Source organism: Elephas maximus, chromosome 9, assembly GCF_024166365.1.
Source record: "Elephas maximus indicus isolate mEleMax1 chromosome 9, mEleMax1 primary haplotype, whole genome shotgun sequence".
In the NCBI taxonomy this organism is placed as follows: Eukaryota; Metazoa; Chordata; class Mammalia; order Proboscidea; family Elephantidae; genus Elephas; species Elephas maximus.
In genome coordinates, this window is record NC_064827.1 from 93662694 (window position 1) to 93688231 (window position 25538).

Below are 25538 nucleotides of genomic sequence, written 5' to 3' on the forward strand. Positions count from 1 at the left end.
TCTCTTTCTTATTCATTAATACCTCTGGTGTTGCCTCCCTTATTCCTGATATTGGTAATTTATGACTTTTTACTGATCATTTCTGGCTAGAGGTTTATCAATTTTATTCATCTTAAAGAACCAGCTTGTGGTTTTATTGTTTTTATGTTTTCTCTTTTATTGATTTTGGCTTAGATCTTTATTAATTCATTTTGCTTACTTTGGATTTAATTTTGCCTTTTTTCTAGTTTCTTTATGTAGTAGCCGAGGTTATTGATTTGTAGCATTTCTTTTAATGTAGGTATTCAATGCTATGAATTTCCCCATAAATACTGCTTTAGTGGCAAATTCTAATATATATTGTATTTTCATTTTCATTCAGTTTAAAATGCATTCTTGTTTCTCTTTTGATTTTTTTTCTTTTTATCCATAAATCAAACTGTGTTATTTAGAATGCTTCCAATATTGGAGAATTTTATAAGGATCTGTTATTAATTTCTGATTAAGTTCAATTGTGTTCAGAAAAAATAATTCTTATGCCTTGAATCCCTTTGAATTTATAGAAACTTGTTTTATGGCCCAGAATATGGTCTGTCTTGGTAAGTGTTCTGTGTGCACTTAAAGACTGTGTGTTCTGCTCTTGTGAAGAAGAGTGTTCTAGGCTGTCAGACAAGTCAAGTTGGTGTGCCGTATCCTTGCTGATTTGCTTGCTTGTTCTGTTTGCTATTGGGAGAGGGGCATTGAAATCTCTGACAGTAATTGTGGATGTGTCTGTTTCTCCTTTCATTTCTATCAGTTGTTTTTAAAAAATGATTAGCCTTATTGAGATATAATTCATATACCATAAAATTTACTCATTCAAAGTATATAATTGCGTGCCCTGTACTATACGCACAGAGTGGTGCAATCATCACCACCATCTAATTCTAGAACATTTTCATCACCCCAAAAAGAATTTCCGTACCCATTAGCAGCCACTCCTGGTTATCCCAACCCCACAGCCCCTGGAAACCACTATTTTACTTCTTGTCTGTCTGGATTTGCCTATTCTGGACATTTCATATATATCCATACAATATGTGGTCTTTAGTGACTGGCTTCTGTGCCTTAGCATAATGTTTCCAAGGTTCATCCATGTTATAGCATGTATCAGTATTTCATTCCTTTTTATTACTAAATAATATTTCATTGTATGGATATAGCACATTTTATTTATCCATTCATCAGTTGTAGACATTTGTGTTGTTTCCACCTTGGGGCATTATGAATAATGCTTCTGTGAACATTTGTGTACAGAATTTTGTCTGGCCATATGTTTTTAATTCTCTTGGGTGTATACCTAGGAGTAGAATTACTGAGTCACATGGTAACTCTATTTTAACTTTTAAAAATAATTTATTTTATTTTGTTGTTGTGGTCATTGAGAATATACACAGCAAAAATATACGCCAATTCAAGTTTCTACGTGTGTAATTCAGTGACGTTGATTATATTATTCAAGTTGAACAACCATTCTCATCCTCCTTTTCCAAATTGCTTCTCCCCTCGTTAACATAAACTCACTGACTCCTGAGATTCCTATCTAATCTTTTGAGTTGCTGTTGTCAATTTGATCCCATATAGATCTTAAAAGAGCACAGTGCTCAAGGCAGACTTTCTTTACAAGTTAAGCTAAATTATTGTTTGGTTTTAAGAAGACTTCAGGGTATATTTTTGGTTTAAGGTTTAAAGATTAACTCAAGGCAATAGTTTCAGGGTTCATCCAGCCTGCATGGCTCCAGAAAGTCTAGAGTCCACGAGGATCTGAAATTCTGTTGTACATTTTCCCCTTTTTACTCAGGATTCTATAGAATCTTTGATCAAAATGTTCAGTAATGGTAGCTAGGCATCATCCACTTCTGGTCTCATGGCAAAAGAGGCAGTTGTTCATGGAGGCAGTTAGCCACACATTCTGTTTTCTCCTCCTCTTCCTGACTCTCTTTCTTCCTTTGTTGTTCTAAGTGAAAAGAGACCAATTGTTGTGCCTTGGATGGCCACTTGCAAGCTTTGAAGACCCCAGGCACTATGCAAGGAACTAGAAGGTAGAAAAGAAGCACTAGACACATTATTAGGCCAGTTAACTGGGGTGTCCCGTGAAACCATGACCCTGTACCTCCAAACCAAGGAATCAAATCCCATGAGGCATTTGGTTGTACATAAGCAGCCTCAGCAGCTACTCTTATTTTTTGGGTCATTGTTATAAATAAATACATCTATCACACAACTTTTGCCAATTCAACTTTTTACAGGTGTACAACTTACTAACCACAAGTACGTTAATTGGCTGTGCAACCCTACCCTTACTCAGTGTGATTTTTCCATCACGGTAAACTGAAACTCAGTACTCCATAAGCAATAATAATTGAATCTTTTCCCGAATTTCCTTTTCAGATTTTTCATTGCTCATGTATAGAAACCCAACCGATTTTTGTTTGTTGACCTTGTACCCTGCAACATTGTTAAATTCTTCTATTACCTCTGGAAGTTTTCTTGCAGGCTCTTTGGTATGCTCTATATTACAGGATCATATCATCCATGAATGAAGATAATTTTACTTCTTCTTTTCCAATCTGGATATCCTTTATTTCTTTTCTTGTCTTATTGTTTTGGCTAGGACTTTGTCATGAATTGAATTATGTCCCCCCAAAATATATGTATGAGCTGGGCTGGGCTCTGATTCCCCATATTGTATGATTTTCCTGTATGTTGTAAATCCTGACTCTATGACGTTAATGAGGGAGGATGCGCGGCAGTTGTGTTAGTGAGGCAGGACTCAGCGTACAGGGTTGGATTGTGTCTTGAGGTAATCTCTTGAGATATAAAAGGTAGAAGCAAGCAGGGGCGGGGGAGGTGGGGTGGTAGGGGGAGACCTCATACCACCAAGAAAGAAGCACCGGGAACAGAGTGCGTCTTTTTGACCCAGGGTTCCTGTGCACAGAAGCTCCTAGTCCAGGGGAAGATGGACTAGAAAGACTTTCCTCCAGAGCTGACAGAGAAAGAAAGCCTTCCCCTGGAGCTGACACCCTGAATTTGGACTTTTAGCCTACTTCAGTGTGAGAAAATAAACTTCTCTTTGTTAAAACCACCCACTTGTGGTATTTCTGTTATAGCAGCACTAGATAACTAAGAGAGACTTGTAATACAATATGAATAGAAGTGTTAAGAATGAGCACCTTGTCCTGTTCCTGATTTCAAGAGAAAAGCTCTTAGTGTTTCTCCATTAAGTGTAGTGTTGGCTTTTTTATGTATGTCCTGAGTCATATTGAGGAATTTCCCTTCTGTTCCAATCTTCTTTAGGGTTTTCATCAAGAAAAGGTGTTGGATTTTGTCAACTGCATTTACTGCATCCATGGAAATGATCATCTGGTTCTTTTCCTTTGTTCTATTAATGTGGTGTATTATGTTGATTGATTTTCTAGCCTTGAACCATCCCTGTATTCCTGGAATAAATCCCACTTGGTCATGGTGTATGACTTTTAATATGTTGTTAAATTCTGTTTGCTAGTTATTGTGGTGAGATTTTTTGCATCTATATTAATAAGGGATATTGGCCTGTAGTTTTGCTTTTTTTTTTTTTTGTGGTGTCTTTGGTTTTGGTATCAGGGTTATGTTTGTTTCATAGAATGAATAAGGGAGTATTCTTTCCTTCTCTCTCTTTTAGAAGAGTTTAAACTGGATTGTTGTCACTTTTTTCTCTAAATATTTGGTAGAATTTCCCAGTGAAGCCATCTGGTCCAGGACTATTTTTCTGGCAGGGGGTGGAGGAGGTTTCTGATCACTGATTCAATCTCTTCACTTGTTATGGGTCTGTTAAGACTTTCTGTTTCTTCTTGAGTTAGTTTGGGTAGGTTATGTGCTTTTAAGAATTTGTCCATTTAATCTAGGTTATCCAGTTTGTTGCTGTACAGTTGTTCATAATATTCTGTCATTATTCTCTTTATTTCTATCAGGTCAGTTGTAATGTCTCCTCTTTCATTTTTTATTTTGGTGATTTGCATCTTTTCTTTGTCAGTCTAGCTAAAGGTCTGTAGATTTTATTGATTGTTTCAAAGAACTATCTTCTGGTTTAGTTGATTTTCTCTATTGTTTTATGAATTTCTGCTCTGAACTTGTTTTTTTCTTTCTTCTGGCAGGTTTAGGCTTAGTTTGATCTTCTCTTTCTAGTTCTTCAAGTTGTAGAGTTAGTTGTTGATCTCAGATCCTCTTTTTTCATGTGGGTATTTATTGCCATACCTTTCCCTCTGAGTACTGCCTTTACTGCACCCCGTAAGTTTTGGTATTTTGTGCTTTCATTTTTGTTTGACTCTTAAGAAATGTATGATTTTTTTTTTTAATTTCTTCCTTGAGCCATTGGTAGTTTAATAGTGTTGTTGAATTTCCATCTGTTTGTGTATTTTTCAGGTTTTTTTTCTGTTACTGATTTCTAGCTTTGCGCCATTGTGTTCTTTGTGAAAATATTTTGTATGATTTCAATATTTTTAAAATTATCGAGACTTGCTTTGTAACCTGACATGTGGTCTGTCCTGGAGAGCGATCAGTGTATACTGGCGTAGAATGTATATTGTGATTTTTTTAGGGCAGTGGAGCGTTCTATGTATGTCTTTTAAGTCTAGTTGGCTAATAGTGTCATTCAGATCCTCTGTTTGCTTGTTGATCTTCCTTCTAGACGTCCTGTCTATATTATACTTTTGAGGAACTGTCAAACTTTTTTCTAAAGTGGCTTCACCATTTTAAATTCTCAGCAGCAACGTATGAGGATTTCAGATTCTTCTATCAGTTTTTGCTTCACATATTTGATAACTATTTAGGTCCATTTTTTAATAATTGATTTGATACTATTATATTTTTCTTGACAAACTGACTCATTTATTTTTATTTAGTGTTCTACTGTGTGCCTGGTAATACTTGTTTTTCTAACATCTACCTTGTCTGATATTATAACCATCCCACTTTCTTTTGACCAGCGTTAGCACGATGTATTTTTTTCTATCTTTTACTTTTACCTTATTTATGCCTTAAACTGAAAGTGGGTTTTTTTTGTAGGCAGCATATAGTGGGATTTGCTTTTTTCCAATCTGACAATCTTTGCTGTTCAGTTAGGGTGGTTAGAGCATTTATCTTCATGTGATTATTGATAGGCTAGGTTTGAGCCTGTCATCTTGAAATTTTGTATTTTTATCATCTGTTTTTTGTTCCCCTTTTCCTCTTTTTCTGCCTTCTTTTGGACTAATTATGTTTTTGTGATTCCCTTTTATTTCCTTTTTGGCTTATCAGTTATTATTATTCTTTGCTTTTTTAATTCAATGGTTGCTTATAATATGCATCTTGTACTCATGAGAAGTCACTGTTACTGAATGTTTTGATTAAAGAATCCATAGAAGAATCTTGATCAAAATGGGGAAAATGTAGAACAGAATCTCAAACTTAATGGAATCCAAGATTTCATGGAACCATGGAGGCTGTATGACCCCTGAAGCTGTTGCCCAGAGATATCACTAAGCCTTAAACCTTAAACCAAAAATATCTTCTGAAGTCTTTTTAAAACCAACCAGTAGTTTAGCTTTACTAGTAAAGAACATCTGCCTTTAGCTTTGGATTCTTTTAAAACTGTCTATAGGGGATCAAATTGACAACAGCAACTTGAAAGATTAGACAGGAACTTAGGGGTCAGTAAGTTTATGTTAATGAGGGAGGAGTAATTTGGAAAAGCAGGGTGAAAATGGCCATACAACTTGAAAAATATAATCAATGTCGCTGAATTGTACATATTGAAATTGTTGATTGGTATATGTTCTGCTGTGTTGTATATTCTCAACAACAACAAAAAATCAGTGAGAAAAAGAACTACCTTCAAGTGATAATTATACCCCTTGACAATCTTAGAATTATATACATCTGTTCCCTGACAGCCTTTAAGCTATTATTGTCATGCATTTTTCTTTTGTACATATGTATAAACTTCCCTGTATATTTTTGTTCAGTTAATTATCTTTTAAAAAGATTTGCATAGTCAGAAAAATATTTTACGTATTTTCCCATGTAGTTACCATTTATGGTAGTCTTTCTTCCTTTGTCTAGATCCCATATTTCATCTGTCATTTTCCTTCTTCCTGAACAGTGTTCTTGTGGTGTGGGTTTGATGGAGGTGAATTCTTTAGCTTTTGTATGTCTGAAAATGCCTTTATTTTGCCTTTGTTTTTGAAAGATATTTTTTGTCAGAGACCAGGTTTTAGATAGACAGCTTTATTCTTTTTGTACTGTAAAATATTTTTTCCACTGAAACAAGACTAAATAGGCACACGAGCTCTGGGGCAAGAACAAGAAGGCAGGAGGGGACAGGAAAGCTGGTAATAGGGGAAAGTGTTGACATGTCTTGGGATTGTCAACCAATGTCACAAAATGATATATGTGTTGATTGTTTAATGAGAAACTAATTTGCTCTGTAAACCTTCATCTAAAGTACAATAAAAAAAGGAAAAAAAAAAAGAATTTATTCTATTGCCTTCTCACTTGCATTGATTCTGACAGAATTTGATGATATCTGTATCTTTGTTCTTAATTTTCTAATGGTTCCCCCCCCCCCACCCCTGGTCTGGCTGCTTTTAAGATTTTATCGCTGGTTTTGAACAATGTGATTATTATGGGCCTTGGTGTAGTTGTCTTTTATGTTTCTTATGCTCAGGGCTCACTGAGATTCTTGCGTCGGTTGGTTGAAAGTTTTCATTTAAATTTAGAAAAGTTTTGAGCAATAAAATGATTTTCCTCTTTTGACCCTGAGATGGGTAGGGTGTTGTACAAAAATTGTCCTCAAAGAACTCCATGGAAAGCTAGATTTCAGTTAAGATAAGAAATGAATCATACATTTAATGAATATATTAGAAAATGTAAAATGATTTGTTCAGCAGAAATTACAGGGAAATATTGAGGTAAGAGACGTCTATTTTAGTAATAGGCTATAAAAATGAGGAGACCCTCGATGAAATGGATTGACACAATAACCACAACCATGGACTCAAACATACCAACAATCATGAAGATCGAACAGGGCCAGGCAAAATTTCATTCTGTAACACATAAGGTCACCACGAGTCAGAGTCAACTCAAAGGCAACTAACAACAAAAATAGAGAGAGAGCAATAATCTGAAAATTCAGGCAGTTTATTTATCTGTAGTTTAAACGGTGTAACAAATCTGAACTCACTAAAAATGGAACAGTTATATGTTTATATTTAATTACCCCATGCTTGATTTCAAAGGATGGTGCATATAAAGTAGGTGTGGCTCGCTCTGTATTAAAAAGATTTTTTGCTTTAAAAAGAATTTACTGAATTTCTCTAGAACATTAACTCATAATATTTATCATTTTTTGTCAAAAAATATTTTTATTGAGATACATAGAATCATATTAGGAAGAAAATAAGAAATTACTGACAATGTAACTACTTAAAGATAACTATTATTAATAATTTGGTATCTTTTCTTCTAGTTCCTTGTATATGCACATATGTTTAATATAAGTAAAATTGGAATTACATCCTATGTTTTGTGTTGTAAATTTACTTTTTTTCTTACCAATATGTCGTTAGTATTTTTCCATGTTGTTACTTTTGAGTGCATGATTTATTCTGAATATTTCATTTTATTCCACAGTTTTTAAAAATCCATTTTCTTGCTATTAGAAATTTATATCAATTTCAATTTTTTTTTTTTTGCTTTTTTAAATAACGGCTATGGTTGATATCATTGTTCACTAATGCTTGTAGTTGTTTACTCATTTAAGATAAGTCATTTAGGATGAATTCCTAGAAATAGAGTTACTCAGTAAAAAATATAACCATTTTTCCCTGAAATAACCTATATCAAAATTGTGCTCTGGTGGCACAGTGGTTAGGAGCTACGGCTGCTAACCGAAAGGTCAGCAGTTCGAATCCACCAGCCGTTCGTTGGAAACCCTATGCGGCAGTTCTCCTTTTATAGGGTCACTGTGAGTCAGAATCAACTCAGCGGCACCAGGATTTGTTTTGTTTTTTTTTAATCAAAGTCATTGTTGTAGAGCTGTTAATTACAACATAATTTTTTATTAAAAACAGATACTTAAGTACTTCCATGAACAAAGTTGTAAAACTTAACCGAGAGCAAGAAAGAAATCTTTAATTAATATTTTCCTAGACTTGATATTGTAAAGATGTTAATTTTTCACAAATTAATTGGTACATTTAATGCAATCTCAATAAAAAATCACAAGATTTCTTTTTAAAGTCAGCTAAAATTATTGTCAAATTCATGTGCAAGAATAAATAGGGGACAAGAAGTTCCAAAGTTTTTTTTTTTTCCTCTTTGGGAGGCATCATTGGGGAGTTGGGAGATGCTTTATTATTGTCAATAATATGTAAACTGGTCACATCTATTTATGTTGGTTTTTATAGGATGACATTTTCTGACCTTGTTTTAAGTTTTTGCAGTATACCCTCTTTAGGGCTTTTAAACTCCTTAACTTATTACCATTAAGTGTAGATTGTAAGCATGCATGTGTAAGTATAGTGTCACCGTATAGTCAGTTCATGAAATGGTTTGATACTAGGCTTCCCAAGAGATCCCTGATGACGCCACATTTTTCTTCCACTGAGCAAATGATATCTAAAATTCTGCAGTCATAGCTTCATATCACAGTTTAAGGATTTGCTGCCAATTAAAGTATAAGTCTCTTATTTAGGAGATTGTCATATTAAGGTACAGCAGAAGGTTTTTATGATCACATCGTTACATGAAGGGGTTCAGTGACTTTACTACCCTTTTCTTCATTTCCGACCATCATTCACACCTTTATGAGCTCTTGGAAGGACAGACACACTCTAACTTGATATGAAATTATTCATATTTGTTTTGATCCACAGAAATAGAAATTTCATAAGGTGCAAATTTATGTTTTGTATACAGTAAGGGTATGCTGTTTTGCCATATATCTAAATCAGTACATTAAAAATGTTTTTATGATGACATTTTATATAATGCTTATTTATAGATTATGTACAGATAATTCTCATTTTAAGGGCTTACTGTCTTAAATTATGTATTTTGCCAGTTTTTAACATATTGCAAAATTCTCTTTTAAAAATTCATTTCTCTAAGACATGGAACACTTCAACTCAGAGAAGGTCACCTAGGTTTTTAGCGGGGAGTACATCTCTCATTATGACATGGAAAGCCTGATAGGTGTTTTCTTTTCTTTGCACACAAGTGCCCCCACACACAACTATTTTTCTATTTGTGTATGAAATGATAAATTTAAGTTGATCTTCATTTTTTAGTATGTTTTTACTGTCTGAGTATAAACCCAGAAAACCAAACCCAGTGCCGCAGAGTCTATTCCGACTCATAGTGACCCTATATCTGAGTATATATGAAACAATTCAAAACAATTTTGTTTTAATTATAGGTCTCAGTATATTAATGACGCATACCAGGAAGTACTGGATATACTACTGCCATTAAATCTTGAGGTGGTTATTGAGCGAAATTTATCCTGGGAGTGGTACCAGGAGGTTCCTGGTTTTAATATAAATGCTCAGCTAAAGCCCATGGAGGTAACTTTTTGGATGCTTATTGATTTCTGTTTTATTGTCGAAAATATTGCATGGGGACGTAAGGCATTTTGGGGGAAGAAGTTGAAAATTAATCACCTTGGTCAGAATTTGAAATAGCAGTTCTGTTAACCTAGAATTCATTTTAATGTTCTCCATTTGTTCAACAAATATTTGAATGCCTACTCTGTGCTAAGCCCTGTGCTAGATATGGGAGCTGTAGTGGCAACCAAGCTATGACATAGCCTCTTGCTTAATGGAGCTCACCAGTCTATTGCAGGAGTTGGTTATATCAAGGTTGGATTTTATTTTAATTCCGTCAGGAAGTCCCATTTAAGTCCGATGGGAAAACACTGAAGGTTTTTTAGCAGGGGACTCGTTAGACCCTATTTAAGTTTTAAGAGAATCACATTGCTTCTGTTTGGAGATTGGACTGAAGGGGAATAAAGGTGAAAGCAAGATCACTTAGAAAGGCATTTCATTAGTTCATATGAGAGAAAGTAGTGGCTTAGAATAGAGTCATGGCTGAAAGACAGAGAGAAGTGGGCATATTCAAGATATAATTTGGAGACATAAACAGGTTATGCAAGTAGATTGGGAAGGTAAAGAAAGAACGATGACTGGCTTGAGTGGCTGTGTGGGTGTCATCATTCACTGAGGTTCAAAAGGCCTACAGAGAAGTAGATTTTCAAGGTTGGGAAATCATGAATTCAGCTATGGATTGAAGTTTGAAATGTCTGTTAGACATGGTGATTTAAGTAGTCTGGCTATATAGAGCTCAGTAGAGAGGTCTAGGCTGGAAATAGGAAATCGAGATCATCAGCATATAGATGGTGTTTAAAGCATTGGAAATAATATAAAATTACCTAGAAAGAATTTTACCTTGGCATAATTCACAAGGTACTAGGTATATATAGGAAGAGAAAGTCCTAGAAGAATGGAGAGGTCAGTTAAAATGGCAAATGAGTCAGCACCTTAAGCATAACTTTACCTCCCTGTAGGCTGACATTGCTCCATGAATCTTAATGGTATTCTCAGCAAGTTTTTATGTTTCACTCTTGGCTGGACTAGAGTCAAATTGTGTCACATGCTTTATTGAGTGGCAGCAACATATACTCTGGGAGGTTTCTTTAGGAAACATACTAAATTAACAAACCCTATTCCCCGCACCACACCCCCATTTTCCTTTTCTATTTCTGCCTATAAAAATTGTATTCAAAAAGAAAAAACTGTCCTTTTAGAAATTTCAGACTAAGTCAAAAGTATATTGAAATTTAAAACATGATGATGAAATTTAAAACATGATGATGAAATTTAAAACATGATTGAAATTTAAAACATGGTGTTTAAGATAATGTGGACTCCTCAGTTTACAGGGCTACAGATGTAAATGTCTTCTTAAATATTTTAAGTCTCTTGATATTGGTAAAACAAAACAGATAAAAATCTATAAAACATAATTAGCATGAATAAGATAGATAAACATAAATTTAATCTTAAAACACTAGATTAGAATATTGCCTTTGAAATGCACTCAAAGGAAGCCTGGTACAAATAAAACAGTTAAATTATGAGGGATTGAAATTATCCTCTTGGGGCTGTGACAACTGGAAATACAAGTAAGTTAAAAAACTTTTTCTATTTTTTGCCAAGTTTATGAGTGAGCCAAAAATGACTTAAGAAAATTGTCTGTCTTAATTAAACAGATAGATATAAAGCTCTTAGGTCTTTTTTATATGACTGCTGTCAAGACAGGCCTTATGCTGTTGATTTTAGGTTAAATTAGTTAACGTGTGGGGTTTGGAGTTTGTTCTTTGAGTTCTTTATATGTGGATTTAAGCATGTTACTTAACCATTTAAGCTTCAGCTTTTTATTTTATAAAATCAGAATTACATTCTTTATGCTCAGGGCTTTTGTGAGCTTCAAATAAAATTATACATCTAAAACTCACTATAAATTATTTTTCATTATACAAGTATCATATATTGACTGCATGGAGTCACCATGAGTCGGGGGCTGATTAGATGGCAGCTGTCAACAACAACATATTTGTAAATAGAGGTGATTACTAACCAAAAAAATATAAAATAGTTGGACAACTACCTAAAGATCAGGCTTCATATTTAAGGTTTAAAACTACTGGATTAGTGGAAACATTCATAACAAAAAAGTTTATTATTGGTAGCGTTGCTGGTGTTGGCATACTTCACCAGGTAATAAAGATCATATGGTCATTTAGAAAACTGAATTTTTAGTTAGTAGAAATTTTTTAATACAAAGATTGGTTTTGTAGAGGATAGAAATGAAACAGTCTTTCATTTTCCTCATATGAGAATCTTAACTATATGAATTAATGTTGAAATAAATAAATCTTATTTTTTAACAGTTCATTCTCAGTCAAGAAGATATAACAACTGTTTTTAAAACATTGTATGGCAATATATGGTATGAAGAAGGTGGCAGTGCCTCCTCTGCTGTAATGAAGGACCAGTCTAGTGTTACTAGTGGAGTTACTAATGCCTCACACCATTCAGGAGGTATGCCCTTAACCGTAAATTAGCTTTTCTCTCTCGCTTCTTTTCTTCTTTCCTCCCTTCATTCCATCCATCCTTCCTTTCTTCCTTTCCCTGGTTCTGAGTAAAATAGGATTTTTTTTTCTAATTCTCTGATTTTACTTAGACATCTCTGAGTTATCTATGTCGTTATATTCATTTTTCTTCTTTGAAGTTCCTAGGCCTGTTGTAACAAAATTCCTTAGTATTTTTTTCTGTGTTTCCTAACATCTCTGTAGGCCCTTATTTTCAATTTTCCTCCTTCCTTCCTTCCTCCCCCATTTACCTTTCTGTAACATGTACCCCGGATGAAATATTCTGTATTGCTAAATAGGAGTATAATAATATTAGAGGTAGCAAGAGAGGATGATCATTAGTGGGTGATGAATTTCTACAAATACCTAGAAGATAGAAAGAACAGAGCAGAGGGAACTGTAACTCAAAAAAGGGGTGCATCCAGTGTTGGATCTAGCCTGACATGTGGAACCTGGCTGGGTTCCGGGCTGAGCATGAGCACGTACAAAGATTTGAGGGAATTACGACTGCTAAGATGATTTTGCTTTACAAGAATAAAGGCCTCCTCATTCTGGTATTTTGGGTTGGCTTATACACTGCACACCCAAGTGTGAAACCTCCTAATCCATAAAGTTCCCCCACCCCATGCAAAGCCCTGAGGTATTACATCATTTTTCCAGTCAGGGAGAGCTCTAGCAGAGAGGCAACCCACCTTTACAATGCTACAGAGAAAGCTCCGTCCTTACTGGCTAGAATAATGAAATCAGTCCTTTATTGTTGAATATGAATGGCCAGACTGATGTAACAGATATGAAGAAAATTACAAGAGAACAAGCGTGAAAGAAACAAAGATAAACAGAGTAGTGTTTCCTGAGGAAATGGAGACAATTGAGAGAACAGAAGAGAATGTCAATAAATAAAAAAGCAAACTCTAATTCGTATTCTCAGAGGATTTTCAGAAGATGATATGAGAACAGGACCATACCTACCTGCCCTCCCCCTCCAAAAAAAATTCAAGGATAGGAAAGGGTTCTTGGAAAATAAAAATACGATTGTTGAACTTAAAACAAACAAAAAACCCTACTAAACATGGAATTAGAATTAATAATCAGTTGGAACATATAGTTGATGTAATCTCCCATGACATAGAAGGAAAAAAAAAAGAGTACAGAGATAGAAAATATAATAAAACTTAAGAGTGATAGAGCTTCACTTCAGAAGGTTCAATTCCACAATATGTATTTCAGGAGAAAGAACTGAGAAAATGGAAGAGACAAAATTTTTAAAGAATTAATAGAAGAAAACTTCCCAGAGCTAAGTAAACACTGAAGCTCACTCTTCATATGTAAAGAATCCACTGAGTTCCAAGCAGATTGAATAATTAAAGACTCTCCAGGCAAACACATTTTCTTGCAGTGTTAAAACAACAAGGGCAAGATATTTAGAGTTTCAGAGAAAAGAAACAGGCTGTTTATTAGGGACCAAGAAAGAAAAAGAGCTCTCTCTTCGGAGGCGGGGCCAAGATGGCGGACTAGGTGGACGCTACCACGGATCCCTCTTGCAACAAAGACTCGGAAAAACAAGTGAATCGATCACATACATAACAATCTACGAACTCTGAACAACAAACACAGACTTAGAGATAGAGAACGAACAAATACGGGCAGACAGCGATTGTTTTCAGAACCAGGAGCCAGCGTACCAGGCAGGTGACCTTCGGAGCCCGATCTGGGGCAGAGCCCAGGGGGGCAGACGGCACAGACAAGGGGCCCAGCCCTACCCGCCGAACTCATACCGGGAGGGAGCCTAGACGGTTGGCACGGGCGGCGTAGCGGCACAGCCGGTGGGAGAAGCACCCGGGAGGCAGTGACTGATCTTGGAGCGGGGAGAGCAGTGTCCCACCTAGGGAGCTGTCCTGCCGAGAGTTTGGCAGGAAGCGGGCGTGGCGCGAGCGTGGGGATTAGCTATATTTCCCTAAAGCGACCCCGGGGGGGGGGCCCAGACGTTCGTGCGGGCGACGCCTACCGAGTTCGCATGTGCGGCGCGGCGCACCAGAGGGAGAAGTCCCCGGGAGGAAGTAACTGGTCTCGGAGCGGGGAGAGCAGAGTCCCAGCCGGGGAGCCGTCCCGCTGGGATTTTGGCGGGCATGGGCGAGGCGTGAGCGCGGGGACCAGTCATATTTCCCTGAATTGACCCCGGGGGCGGGCCCAGCCGTTCGTGCAGGCGACGCCCACCCAGTTCGCGCGAGGGGAGTGGCGCGCTGGAGGAAGAAGTCCCCGAGAGGAAGTGAATGGTCTTGGAGCGGGGAGAGCAGCGTCCCAGCCGGGGAGCCGTCCCGCCGGGATTTTGACGGGCGTGGGCGGAGAGTGAACGCGGGGATCAGCTCTATATTCTGAGGTGCTACACTCCTAGCTCTCTGATCCCTCCCCCACCCTCCCCAGGCGGCTCCATTAACATCCGAATACCCTGAGCCAGAGGGAGAATTCAGGTAGGGATCTGACTGCATTTTTTTTTAGCTGATTACCTGGAAAAACTAGTTTCCCAGTGATGGCTCGGAGACAGCAGTCCATATCAAACCACATAAAGAAACAGACCATGACAGCTTCTCCAACCCCCCAAACAAAAGAATCAAAATCTTTCCCAAATGAAGATACAATCCTGGAATTATCAGATACAGAATATAAAAAGCTAATTTACAGAATGCTTAAAGACATCACAAATGAAATTAGGCTAACTGCAGAAAAAGCCAAGGAACACACTGATAAAACTGTTGAAGAACTCAAAAAGATTATTCAAGAACATAGTGGAAAAATTAATAAGTTGCAAGAATCCATAGAGAGGCAGCATGTAGAAATCCAAAAGATTAACAATAAAATTACAGAATTAGACAACGCAATAGGACGTCAGAGGAGCAGACTCGAGCAATTAGAATGTAGACTGGGACTTCTGGAGGACCAGGGAATCAACACCAACATAGCTGAAAAAAAATCAGATAAAAGAATTAAAAAAAAATGAAGAAACCCTAAGAATCATGTGGGACTCTATCAAGAAGGATAACTTGCGAGTGATTGGAGTCCCAGAACAGGGAGGGGGGACAGAAAACACAGAGAAAATAGTTGAAGAACTCCTGACACAAAACTTCCCTGACATCGTGAAAGACGAAAGGATATCTATCCAAGATGCTCATCGAACCCCATTTAAGATTGATCCAAAAAGAAAAACACCAAGACATATTATCATCAAACTTGCCAAAACCAAAGACAAACAGGAAATTTTAAAAGCAGCTAGGGAGAAAAGAAAGGTTTCCTTCAAGGGAGAATCAATAAGAATAAGTTCAGACTACTCAGCAGAAACCATGCAGGCAAGAAGGGAATGGGACGACGTATACAGAGCACTGAAGGAGAAAAACTGCCAACCAAGGATCATATATCCAGCAAAACTCTCTCTGAAATATGAAGGAGAAATTAAGATACTTACAGATAAACACAAGTTTAGAGAATTTGCAAAAACTAAACCAAGACTGCAAGAAATGCTAAAGGAGATTGTTCGGCCTGATGATCAATAATATCAGGTACCAGCACAATACAAGGTCACAAAACAGAACGTCCTGATATCAACGCAACTCAAATAGGGAAAGCACAAAAACAAACAAATTAAGATTAATTCTAAAAAATAAATAAATAAACAAAATAATACACATAACAGGAAATCATGGAAATCAATAGATAAACGATCACAGTAATCAAAAAGAGGGACTAAATATAGGAGGCATTGAACTGCCAGATGGAGAGTGATACAAGGCGATATAGAAGGATACAAGTTAGGTTTTTACTTAGAAAAATAGGGGTAGATAATAAGGTAACCACAAAAAGGAATATCAATTCCATAACTCAAGAAAAAAGCCAAGAAAAACGTAACGACTCAACTAACATAAAGTTAAACATTATGAAAATGAGGATCTCACAAGCTACTAAGAAAAACGTCTCAGCACAAAAAAGCATGTGGAAAAATGAAATGGCCAACAGCTCACATGAAAAGGCATCAAAATGACAGCACTAAAAACTTATTTATCTATAATTACCCTGAATGTAAATGGACTAAATGCACCAATAAAGAGACAGAGAGTCACGGACTGGATAAAGAAACACGAGCCATCTATATGCTGCCTACAAGAGACACACCTTAGACTTAGAGACACAAACAAACTAAAACTCAAAAGATGGAAAAAAATATATCAAGCAAATAATAAGCAAAAAAGAAGAGGAATAGCAATATTAATTTCTGACAAAATAGACTTTAGACTTAAATCCGCCACAAAGGATAAAGAAGGACACTATATAATGATAAAAGGGACAATTGATCAGGAAGACATAACCATATTAAATATTTATGCACCCAATGACAGGGCTGCAAGATACATAAGTCAAATTTTAACAGAATTGAAAAGCGAGATAGACACCTCCACATTTATAGTAGGAGACTTCAACACACCACTTTCGGAGAAGGACAGGACATCCAGTAAGAAGCTCAATAGAGACACGGAAGACCTACTTACAACAATCAACCAACTTGACCTCATTGACTTATACAGAACTCTCCACCCAACTGCTGCAAAATACACTTTCTTTTCTAGTGCACATGGAACATTCTCTAGAATAGGCCACATATTAGGTCATAAAACAAATCTTTGCAGAATCCAAAACATCGAAATATTACAAAGCATCTTCTCAGACCACAAGGCAATGAAGCTAGAAATCAATAACAGAAAAACTAGGGAAAAGAAATCAAATACTTGGAAAATGAACAATACCCTCCTGAAAAAAGACTGGGTTATAGAAGACATCAAGGAGGGAATAAGGAAATTCTTAGAAAGCAACGAGAAGGAGAATACTTCCTATCAAAACCTCTGGGACACAGCAAAAGCAGTGCTCAGAGGCCAATTCATATCGATAAATGCACACATACAAAAAGAAGAAAGAGCCAAAATCAGAGAACTGTCCCGACAACTTGAACAAATAGAAAGTGAGCAACAAAAGAACCCATCAGGCACCAGAAGAAAACAAATAATAAAAATTAGAGCTGAACTAAATGAATTAGAGAACAGAAAAACAATTGAAAGAATTAACAAAGCCAAAAGCTGGTTCTTTGAAAAAATTAACAAAATTGATAAGCCATTGGCTAGACTGACTAGAGAAAAACAGGAAAGGAAACAAATAACCCAAATAAGAAACGAGAAGGACCACATCACAACAGAGCCAAATGAAATTAAAAGAATCATTTCAGATTACTACGAAAAATTGTACTCTAACAAATTTGAAAACCTAGAAGAAATGGATAAATTCTTGGAAAAATACTACCTACCTAAACTAACACATTCAGAAGTAGAACAGCTAAATAGACCCACAACAAAAAAAGAGATTGAAACGGTAATCAAAAAACTTCCAACAAAAAAAAGTCCTGGCCCAGACGGCTTCACTGCAGAGTTCTACCAAACCTTCAGAGAAGACTTAACACCACTACTACTGAAGGTATTTCAAAGCATAGAAAAAGATGGAATACTACCCAACTCATTCTATGAAGCTACCATCTCCCTGATACCAAAACCAGGTAAAGACATTGCAAAAAAAGAAAATTATAGACCTATATCCCTCATGAACATAGATGCAAAAATCCTCAACAAAATTCTAGCTGATAGAATCCAACAACACATCAAAAAAATAATTCACCCTGATCAAGTGGGATTTATACCAAGTATGCAAGGCTGGTTTAATATCAGAAAAACCATTAATGTAATCCATCACATAAATAAAACAAAAGATAAAAACCACATGATCTTATCAATAGATGCAGAAAAGGCATTTGACAAAGTTCAACACCCATTTATGATAAAAACTCTTACCAAAAGAGGAATTGAAAGAAAATTCCTCAACATAATAAAGGGCATCTGTGCAAAGCCAACAGCCAATATCACTCTAAATGGAGAGAACCTGAAAGCATTTCCCTTGAGAACGGGAACCAGACAAGGATGCCCTTTATCACCGCTCTTATTCAACATCGTACTTGAAGTCCTAGCCAGGGCAATTAGGCTAGACAAAGAAATAAAGGGTATCCAGATTGGCAAGCAGGAAGTAAAGCTATCACTATTTGCAGATGACATGATCGTATACATGGAAAACCCTAAGGAATCCTCCAGAGAACTACTGAAACTAATAGAAGAGTTTGGAAGAGTCTCAGGTTATAAAATAAGCATACAAAAATCACCTGGATTCCTCTACATCAACAAAAAGAACACCGAAGAGGAAATAACCAAATCAATACCATTCACAGTAGCCCCCAAGAAGATAAAATACTTAGGAATAAATCTTACCAGGGATGTAAAAGACCTATACAAAGAAAACTATAAAACTCTGCTACAAGAAATTCAAAAGGACATACTTAAGTGGAAAAACATACCCTGCTCATGGATAGGAAGACTTAACATAGTAAAAATGTCTATTCTACCAAAAGCCATCTATACATATAACGCACTTCCAATCCAAATACCAATGTCATATTTTAAGGGGATAGAGAAACAAATCACTAATTTCACATGGAAGGGAAAGAACCCCCGAATAAGCAAAGCATTACTGAAAAAGAAGAAGAAAGTGGGAGGCCTCACTCTACCTGATTTCAGAACCTATTATACAGCTACAGTAGTCAAAACAGCCTGGTACTGGTACAACAACAGGCACATAGACCAGTGGAACAGAATTGAGAACCCAGATATAAATCCATCCACGTATGAGCAGTTGATGTTTGACAAAGGACCAGTGTCAGTCAATTGGGGAAATGATAGTCTTTTTAACAAATGGTGCTGGCATAACTGGATATCCATTTGCAAAAGAATGAAACAGGACCCCTACCTCACACCATGCACAAAAACTAACTCCAAGTGGATCAAAGACCTAAACATAAAGACTAGAACGATAAAGATCATGGAAGAAAAAATAGGGACAACCCTAGGAGCCCCAATACAGGGCATAAACAGAATACAAAACATTACCAAAAATGATGAAGAGAAACCAGATAACTGGGAGCTCCTAAAAATCAAACACCTATGCTCATCTAAAGACTTCACCAAAAGAGTAAAAAGACCACCTACAGACTGGGAAAGAATATTCAGCTATGACATCTCAGACCAGTGCCTGATCTCTAAAATCTACATGATTCTGTCAAAACTAAACCACAAAAAGACAAACAACCCAATCAAGAAGTGGGCAAAGGATATGAACACACATTTCACTAAAGAAGATATTCAGGCAGCCAACAGACACATGAGAAAATGCTCCCGATCATTAGCCATTAGAGAAATGCAAATTAAAACTACGATGAGATTCCATCTCACACCAACTAGACTGGCATTAATCCAAAAAACACAAAATAATAAATGTTGGAGAGGCTGCGGAGAGATTGGAACTCTCATACACTGCTGGTGGGATTGTAAAATGGTACAACCACTCTGGACATCCATCTGGCGTTTTCTTAAACAGTTAGAAATAGAACTACCATACAACCCAGAAATCCCACTCCTCGGAATATGCCCTAGAGATACAAGAGCCTTCACACAAACAGATATATGCACACCCATGTTTATTGCAGCTCTGTTTACAATAGCAAAAAGCTGGAAGCATCCAAGATGTCCGTCAACGGATGAATGGGTAAATAAATTGTGGTATATTCACACAATGGAATACTACGCATCAATAAAGAACAGTGACGAATCTCTGAAACATTTCATGACATGGAGGAATCTGGAAGGCATTATGCTGAGCGAAATGAGTCAGAGGCAAAAGGACAAATATTGTATAAGACCACTATTATAAGATCTTGAGAAATAGAAAAAACGGAGGAGAACACATACTTTTGTGGTTACAAAGGGGGGAGGGAGGGAGGGAGGGAGAGGGCTTTTTATTGATCAATCAGTAGATAAGAACTGCTTTGGGTGAAGGGGAAGACAACACTCAATACAAGGAAGGTCAGCCTAATTGGACTGGACCAAAAGCAAAGAGGTTTCCGGGACAAAATGAAAGCTTCAAAGGTCAGCGGAGCAGGGGCTGGGGTTGGGGGAACTTGGTTTGAGGGGACTTCTAAGTCAATGGGCAAAATAATTCTATTATGAAAACATTCTGCATCCCACTTTGAATTGTGGCGCCTGGGGTCCTAAATGCCAACAAGCGGCCATCTAAGATACATCAATTGGTCTCAACCCACCTGGAGCAAAGGCAAAGGAAGAACACCAAGGTCACACAACAACTAAGAACCCAAGAGACAGAAAGGGCCACATGAACCAGAGACCTACATTATTCTGAGACCAGAAGAACTAATTGGTGCCCGGCCACAATCGATGTCTGCCCTGTTAGGGAGCACAACAGACAACTCCTGAGGGAGCAGGAGACCAATGGGATACAGACCCCAAATTCTCATAAAAAGACCATACCTAATGGTATGACTGCGACTAGAGGAATCCCGGAGGCAATGGTCCCCAGACCTTTGATGGCACAGGACAGGAACCATCCCCGAAGACAACTCATCAGGCATGAAAAGGGCTGGTCAGTAGGGGGGAGAGAGATGCTGATGAAGAGTGAGCTAATTAAATCAGGTGGACACTGGAGAGTGTGTTGGCAACTCTTGACTGGAGGGGGAATGGGAAGATAGAGAGAGAGGGAAGATGGCAAAATTGGCACGAAACGAGAGTCTGAAAGGGCTGACTCAATAGGGGGAGAGCAAGTGGGAGAAGGGAGTAAGATGTATGTAAACTTACATGTGACAGACTGATTGGAATGGTAAATGTTTACTTGAAGCTTAATAAAAATTAATTTAAAAAAAAAGAAAGAAAAAGATTGAAATGAGATTTACCATCAACAAAACTGAATGGCTGAATGACAGAAGACAGTGAAGTAATACATTCAAAATTCTAAGGGAAATGACTTTGAAGCTATGATTCTATACACAGCCAAAGTTTTATCCAAATACGAAAATAATTCTCAGATTTTCAGTGACTCAGTTACTTCCCTCATATCCATTCCTAAAAAATTAGTTTGAAATAATATTCCAACCAGAAAAACAAGGAATCCAGGAAAGAGGAAAACAGGGATCCAAACATAGTGGGCCTACCCAGGGGTACTTTGACAAGGAATCAAAGAATTACATGTGTGACTGAGCTAGAAAGTAATTGATCTTCATTAAAAAGAAATTCCAATACTTTAAGAAAAAATAGAAAAAAATGCCTTCAAGTGGGAGAATGCCTTGAAAAAGAAAAATAACATGAGTATCATATAATATGTAGGATGAGGAAATGACTTACCTAAGCAACAGGAGGAAGAAGTTGTTTTCTCTTGTTAAGAAGAGATTTCTATTATGTGTCGTGTTGCAGAAAAGAAGCAGAATGAATTTTGAATTGTTAGAATGTGAGAGCAGAGGATCTCTTCTTTTTTTAAGTGATGCACTGTGTCATTGTTGCAAAAATATTTACATAGTCATGGTTAAACAACATATGATATACTTACTATGTAAACTGAGAATGTAAATGTTATTAACCGTGATAATACAGAAGTAAGAACATAACTTACTAAAGCTGGGAAGAAGGCAGGACAGGTGGAGGATATGGTAAGGACATAGATATCTTCAGCTTCCATAGTGGGCAGTGAAAAGGTAATGTCTAAAATTGATAGAACAAGAAATAGAGACTTAAATATATTATTTTAATTATTTTCTTTTGGAAATTTTCACACATACACCAACATAGAGGGGTAATGAGCCCAGATGCACCATCACTCAGTTTCAACAATAAGTAACATATGGCTGATTTTGTTACCACTGTAATCCTCCTCTTTTTCCACTGCCCGTACCCCACTGAATTATTTTAAAATAAATTCCAGATATTATACCATTAATCCCTATATTTCTATAAGCAATAAAGGAATAAAGACTTTATTATTAAAATACACTTATGGTACCATTATCACCCCTAAAAAATTAGCAATACTTCCTTAAAACCATGAAATATCTAATAAGGGTTCAGATGTTTCCTTATTTTCTCATAAATGTCTCTTTTTGAATTTTTGGTTTTTGATTTTCAAAATAATGATAAAGGGTCAGTTCACCAAGTAGATATAATAATCCTAAATGTGTAAACCAAAAAAAAAAAAAAAAAAGAGCTTCAAAATATATTTAATAATTGACAACTATATGGGAAAATAGACATACACAGAATGATAATTGGAAATTTTCACACACCACTCTTAGTATTTGGTAGAATATAGAAAAAAAAAAATGATCAGAAAGAATGAAGAAGATTTAAATAGGTAATCTGCTCCCTTAAAGGTTACAGCCTAAAAAACCCTATGAGACAGTTTTGCTGTGTCCCATATGGTCCCTGTGAGTTAGAATCGGCTCAACAGCACACAGCAACAACAATCAAGACATTTGACCTAATTGTGATTAGTATAATAATATACCCCAAATTTGCAGAATACTCATTTTTATAAGGGCTCCTGGAATGTTCACATAGATAGACTATATCCTGGCCCATAAAGTGTTCTGACCATGTGAAATTATATTAGAAAATCAATAATTGGTATAAAAAAACTTGAATATGTGGACATTAAACTTCTAAATAACTCATGAGTCAACAAAGAAATGACGAAGGAAATTAGAGTTGTTTGATTTGAATGGCAATGAGCATAAAGCATATCAAAATTTGTGGGATGCCACTTTGAAGAGTGGCGTCTGGGGTCTTAAACACTAGCAAGCAGCCATCTAAGATGCATCAATTGGTCTCAACCCACCTGGATCAAAGGAGAATGAAGAACACCAAGGACACAAGGTGATTACGAGCCCAAGAGATAGAAAGGGCCACATGTACCAGAGACTGCATCATCCTGAGACCAGAAGAACTAGATGGTGCCCAGCTACAACCGATGACTGCCCTGACAGGGAACACAACAGAGGACCCCTGAGGGAGCAGGAGAGCAGTGGGATGCAGACCCCAAATTCTCATTAAAAAAACCAGACTTAATGGTCTGACTGAGACTAGAAGGACCCTGGTGGTCAGGGCCCCCAGACCTTCTGTTGGCCCAGGACAGGAACCATTCCCGACGCCAATTCTTCAGACATGGATTGGACTGGACAATGTGTTGGAGAGGGATCCTGGTGAGGAGTGAGCTTCTTGGATCAGGTGGACACTTGAGACTATGTTGGCATCTCCTGCCTGGAGGGGAGATGAGAGTGTGCAGGGGGCTAGAAGCTGGCAAAAAGGACACGAAAAGAGAGAGTGGAGGGAGAGAGCAGGCTGTCTCATTAGGGGGAGAGTAATTGGGAGTGTGTAGCAAGGTGTATATGGATTTTTGTGTGAGAGACTGATTTGATTTGTAAACTTTCACTTAAAGCACAATAAAAATTATTTAAAAAAATTGTGGGATGCAATAAAGAAGTGCTGAAAAAAACTTGTGGCTTAAAAGATTGTTAGAAAAGAAAAAAAAGTTTAAAATCAAAGAAATCTTCACCTGAAGAATATAGAAAAGGAAGAACAAATTAAACTCAAGTTAAAAGGCAAGTAGTAATACAGGAAGGAGTAGAAATCAATGAAAGAGAAACAGACAATAGAGAAAATTAACAAAGTCAAACATTAAAAGATTAATAAAATTCATAACCTCTGTCAAGACTGATGTGAGACAGAGAAAGAGAGAAGGAAGCACAAATTACCAGTATCATCCTTAACTAGATAATTAGACATCACTACCAGGATAATGAGGGAATTTTATGATACTAAATTCTATAACTTGGATGAAGTGTACAAATTTCTTAGAAAGCAGCAGTTGCCAAAACTGGCGTAAGAAGTGGAAAATCAGAGTAGTGCTGTATCTATTAAAGGAATTGAATTTGTAAAAAACAAAAAAATACTCAAGGCCCAGATGACTTCCCTGGTGAATTCTATTAAAGATTTAAAGGAGAAGTAATACCAAAGTTACACAAACTCTGGAAGAGGTGGAAACACTTCTGAGTCATTTTATAAAGCAAACAATTACCCTGACACGAAAATCAGAGGCATTTCAAGGAAAGACTGTTACGCACCAATATCGGTCGTGAACACAGATAAAAGATTCTTAACAAGGGGAAGCAAATCGAATCCAGCAATATATACAAAGGATAATTCATCTAGACTAAGTGAGGTTTATCTCCAAAATACAAAGTTGCTTTAACGTGATAAAGTCAAATCATGTAATTCCTTGCATTGACAGAGTAAAGGAGAAAATTCATATGACCACCTAAATAAAATAGATGCAGTAAAAACATTCAACATAATTCAGCACTTATTCATGGTTAAAACTAGAAATATCTAAATATCTAAAATAGGAACAAAACAAGGAAGTTCATAATCACCGTTCCTTTTCAACATTGTTTTAAAGGAGGTCGTTGTCAGAGCAATAAGGCCAGGAAAAGGATTAAAATGCCTAAAGAGTAAAAACTGCCTTTATTCTCAGACAGCATGATTGTCTACATAAAATAATCCTAAAAAAAAAAAAAAAAAAAATCCTAAGGAATCTAAAAAAAAAAAAAAACTTTTAGAACTAGTGAATGAATTTAGCAACTTTAAAAAAAAAAAAAGGTTACTATATAAAAATCAATTTTATGAGTAACAATTAGAAAAGAAAATTTAAAAAAATCATTTGCAATAGGATTAAAAAACACAATATACTAGAGAAGATGTTTAACAAAAATCTTGCAAAACCTCTATGCCAAAAACTATGAAATACTGATGAGAGAAATGAAAGACTCAGATATATGGAGAGATAAATCATGTTCATGGATTGAAATCTCTTAGTATTGTTAAGCTGTCAGTTTTCCTCAGATTGATCTGTAGGGACAACATAATCTCAATCAGCTTTTTTCTGTCTATAGGAATTGAAAAATTTCTATAGAAATTTATGTGGAAATGCTAGGACTATGAATAGCCAAAAACAGTATTGTCAAGAGGTAATGGAAGGACCAAGTAATTAATATTCTCAAGTTAATGATGTAAAGAGGCCTAAGTCAGGGGTTAATTTGAGTTCAACATCTGAATTTTCAAATCATTATAATTTTGTTGAATATCATTTTACTAAGCCCTAAGTTATGGCTGCTAACCAAAAGGTCGACAATTCGAATCTACCAGCCGCTCCTTGGAAACCCAGTGGGGCACTTCCAGTCTGTCCTATGGGGTCGCTATGAGTCGAAATCGACTCAGCAGCAATGGGTTTGTTTTTTGGTTATACCCACTTAATTATAATGCTATTAATCTGTTTTAAGGCTGTTTTAATGAGCTACATTTTATGTTTTTTTTTTTTTTTAATC

At 36.4% G+C, this 25538-nt stretch overlaps 1 protein-coding gene across 3 annotated transcripts in view; it reads left to right on the forward strand.

Annotated features, from left to right (window-relative positions):
• Nucleotides 1-25538, forward strand: part of VPS13A (vacuolar protein sorting 13 homolog A) — a 263707-nt gene that overhangs the window by 142457 nt on the left and 95712 nt on the right. For all 3 annotated transcript variants that reach the window (XM_049897014.1, XM_049897015.1, XM_049897017.1), the window contains exons 34-35: nucleotides 9455-9602; nucleotides 11987-12137. In XM_049897014.1, the coding sequence (XP_049752971.1) occupies nucleotides 9455-9602; nucleotides 11987-12137 (299 nt within the window). The remainder of the gene's footprint in view (nucleotides 1-9454; nucleotides 9603-11986; nucleotides 12138-25538) is intronic.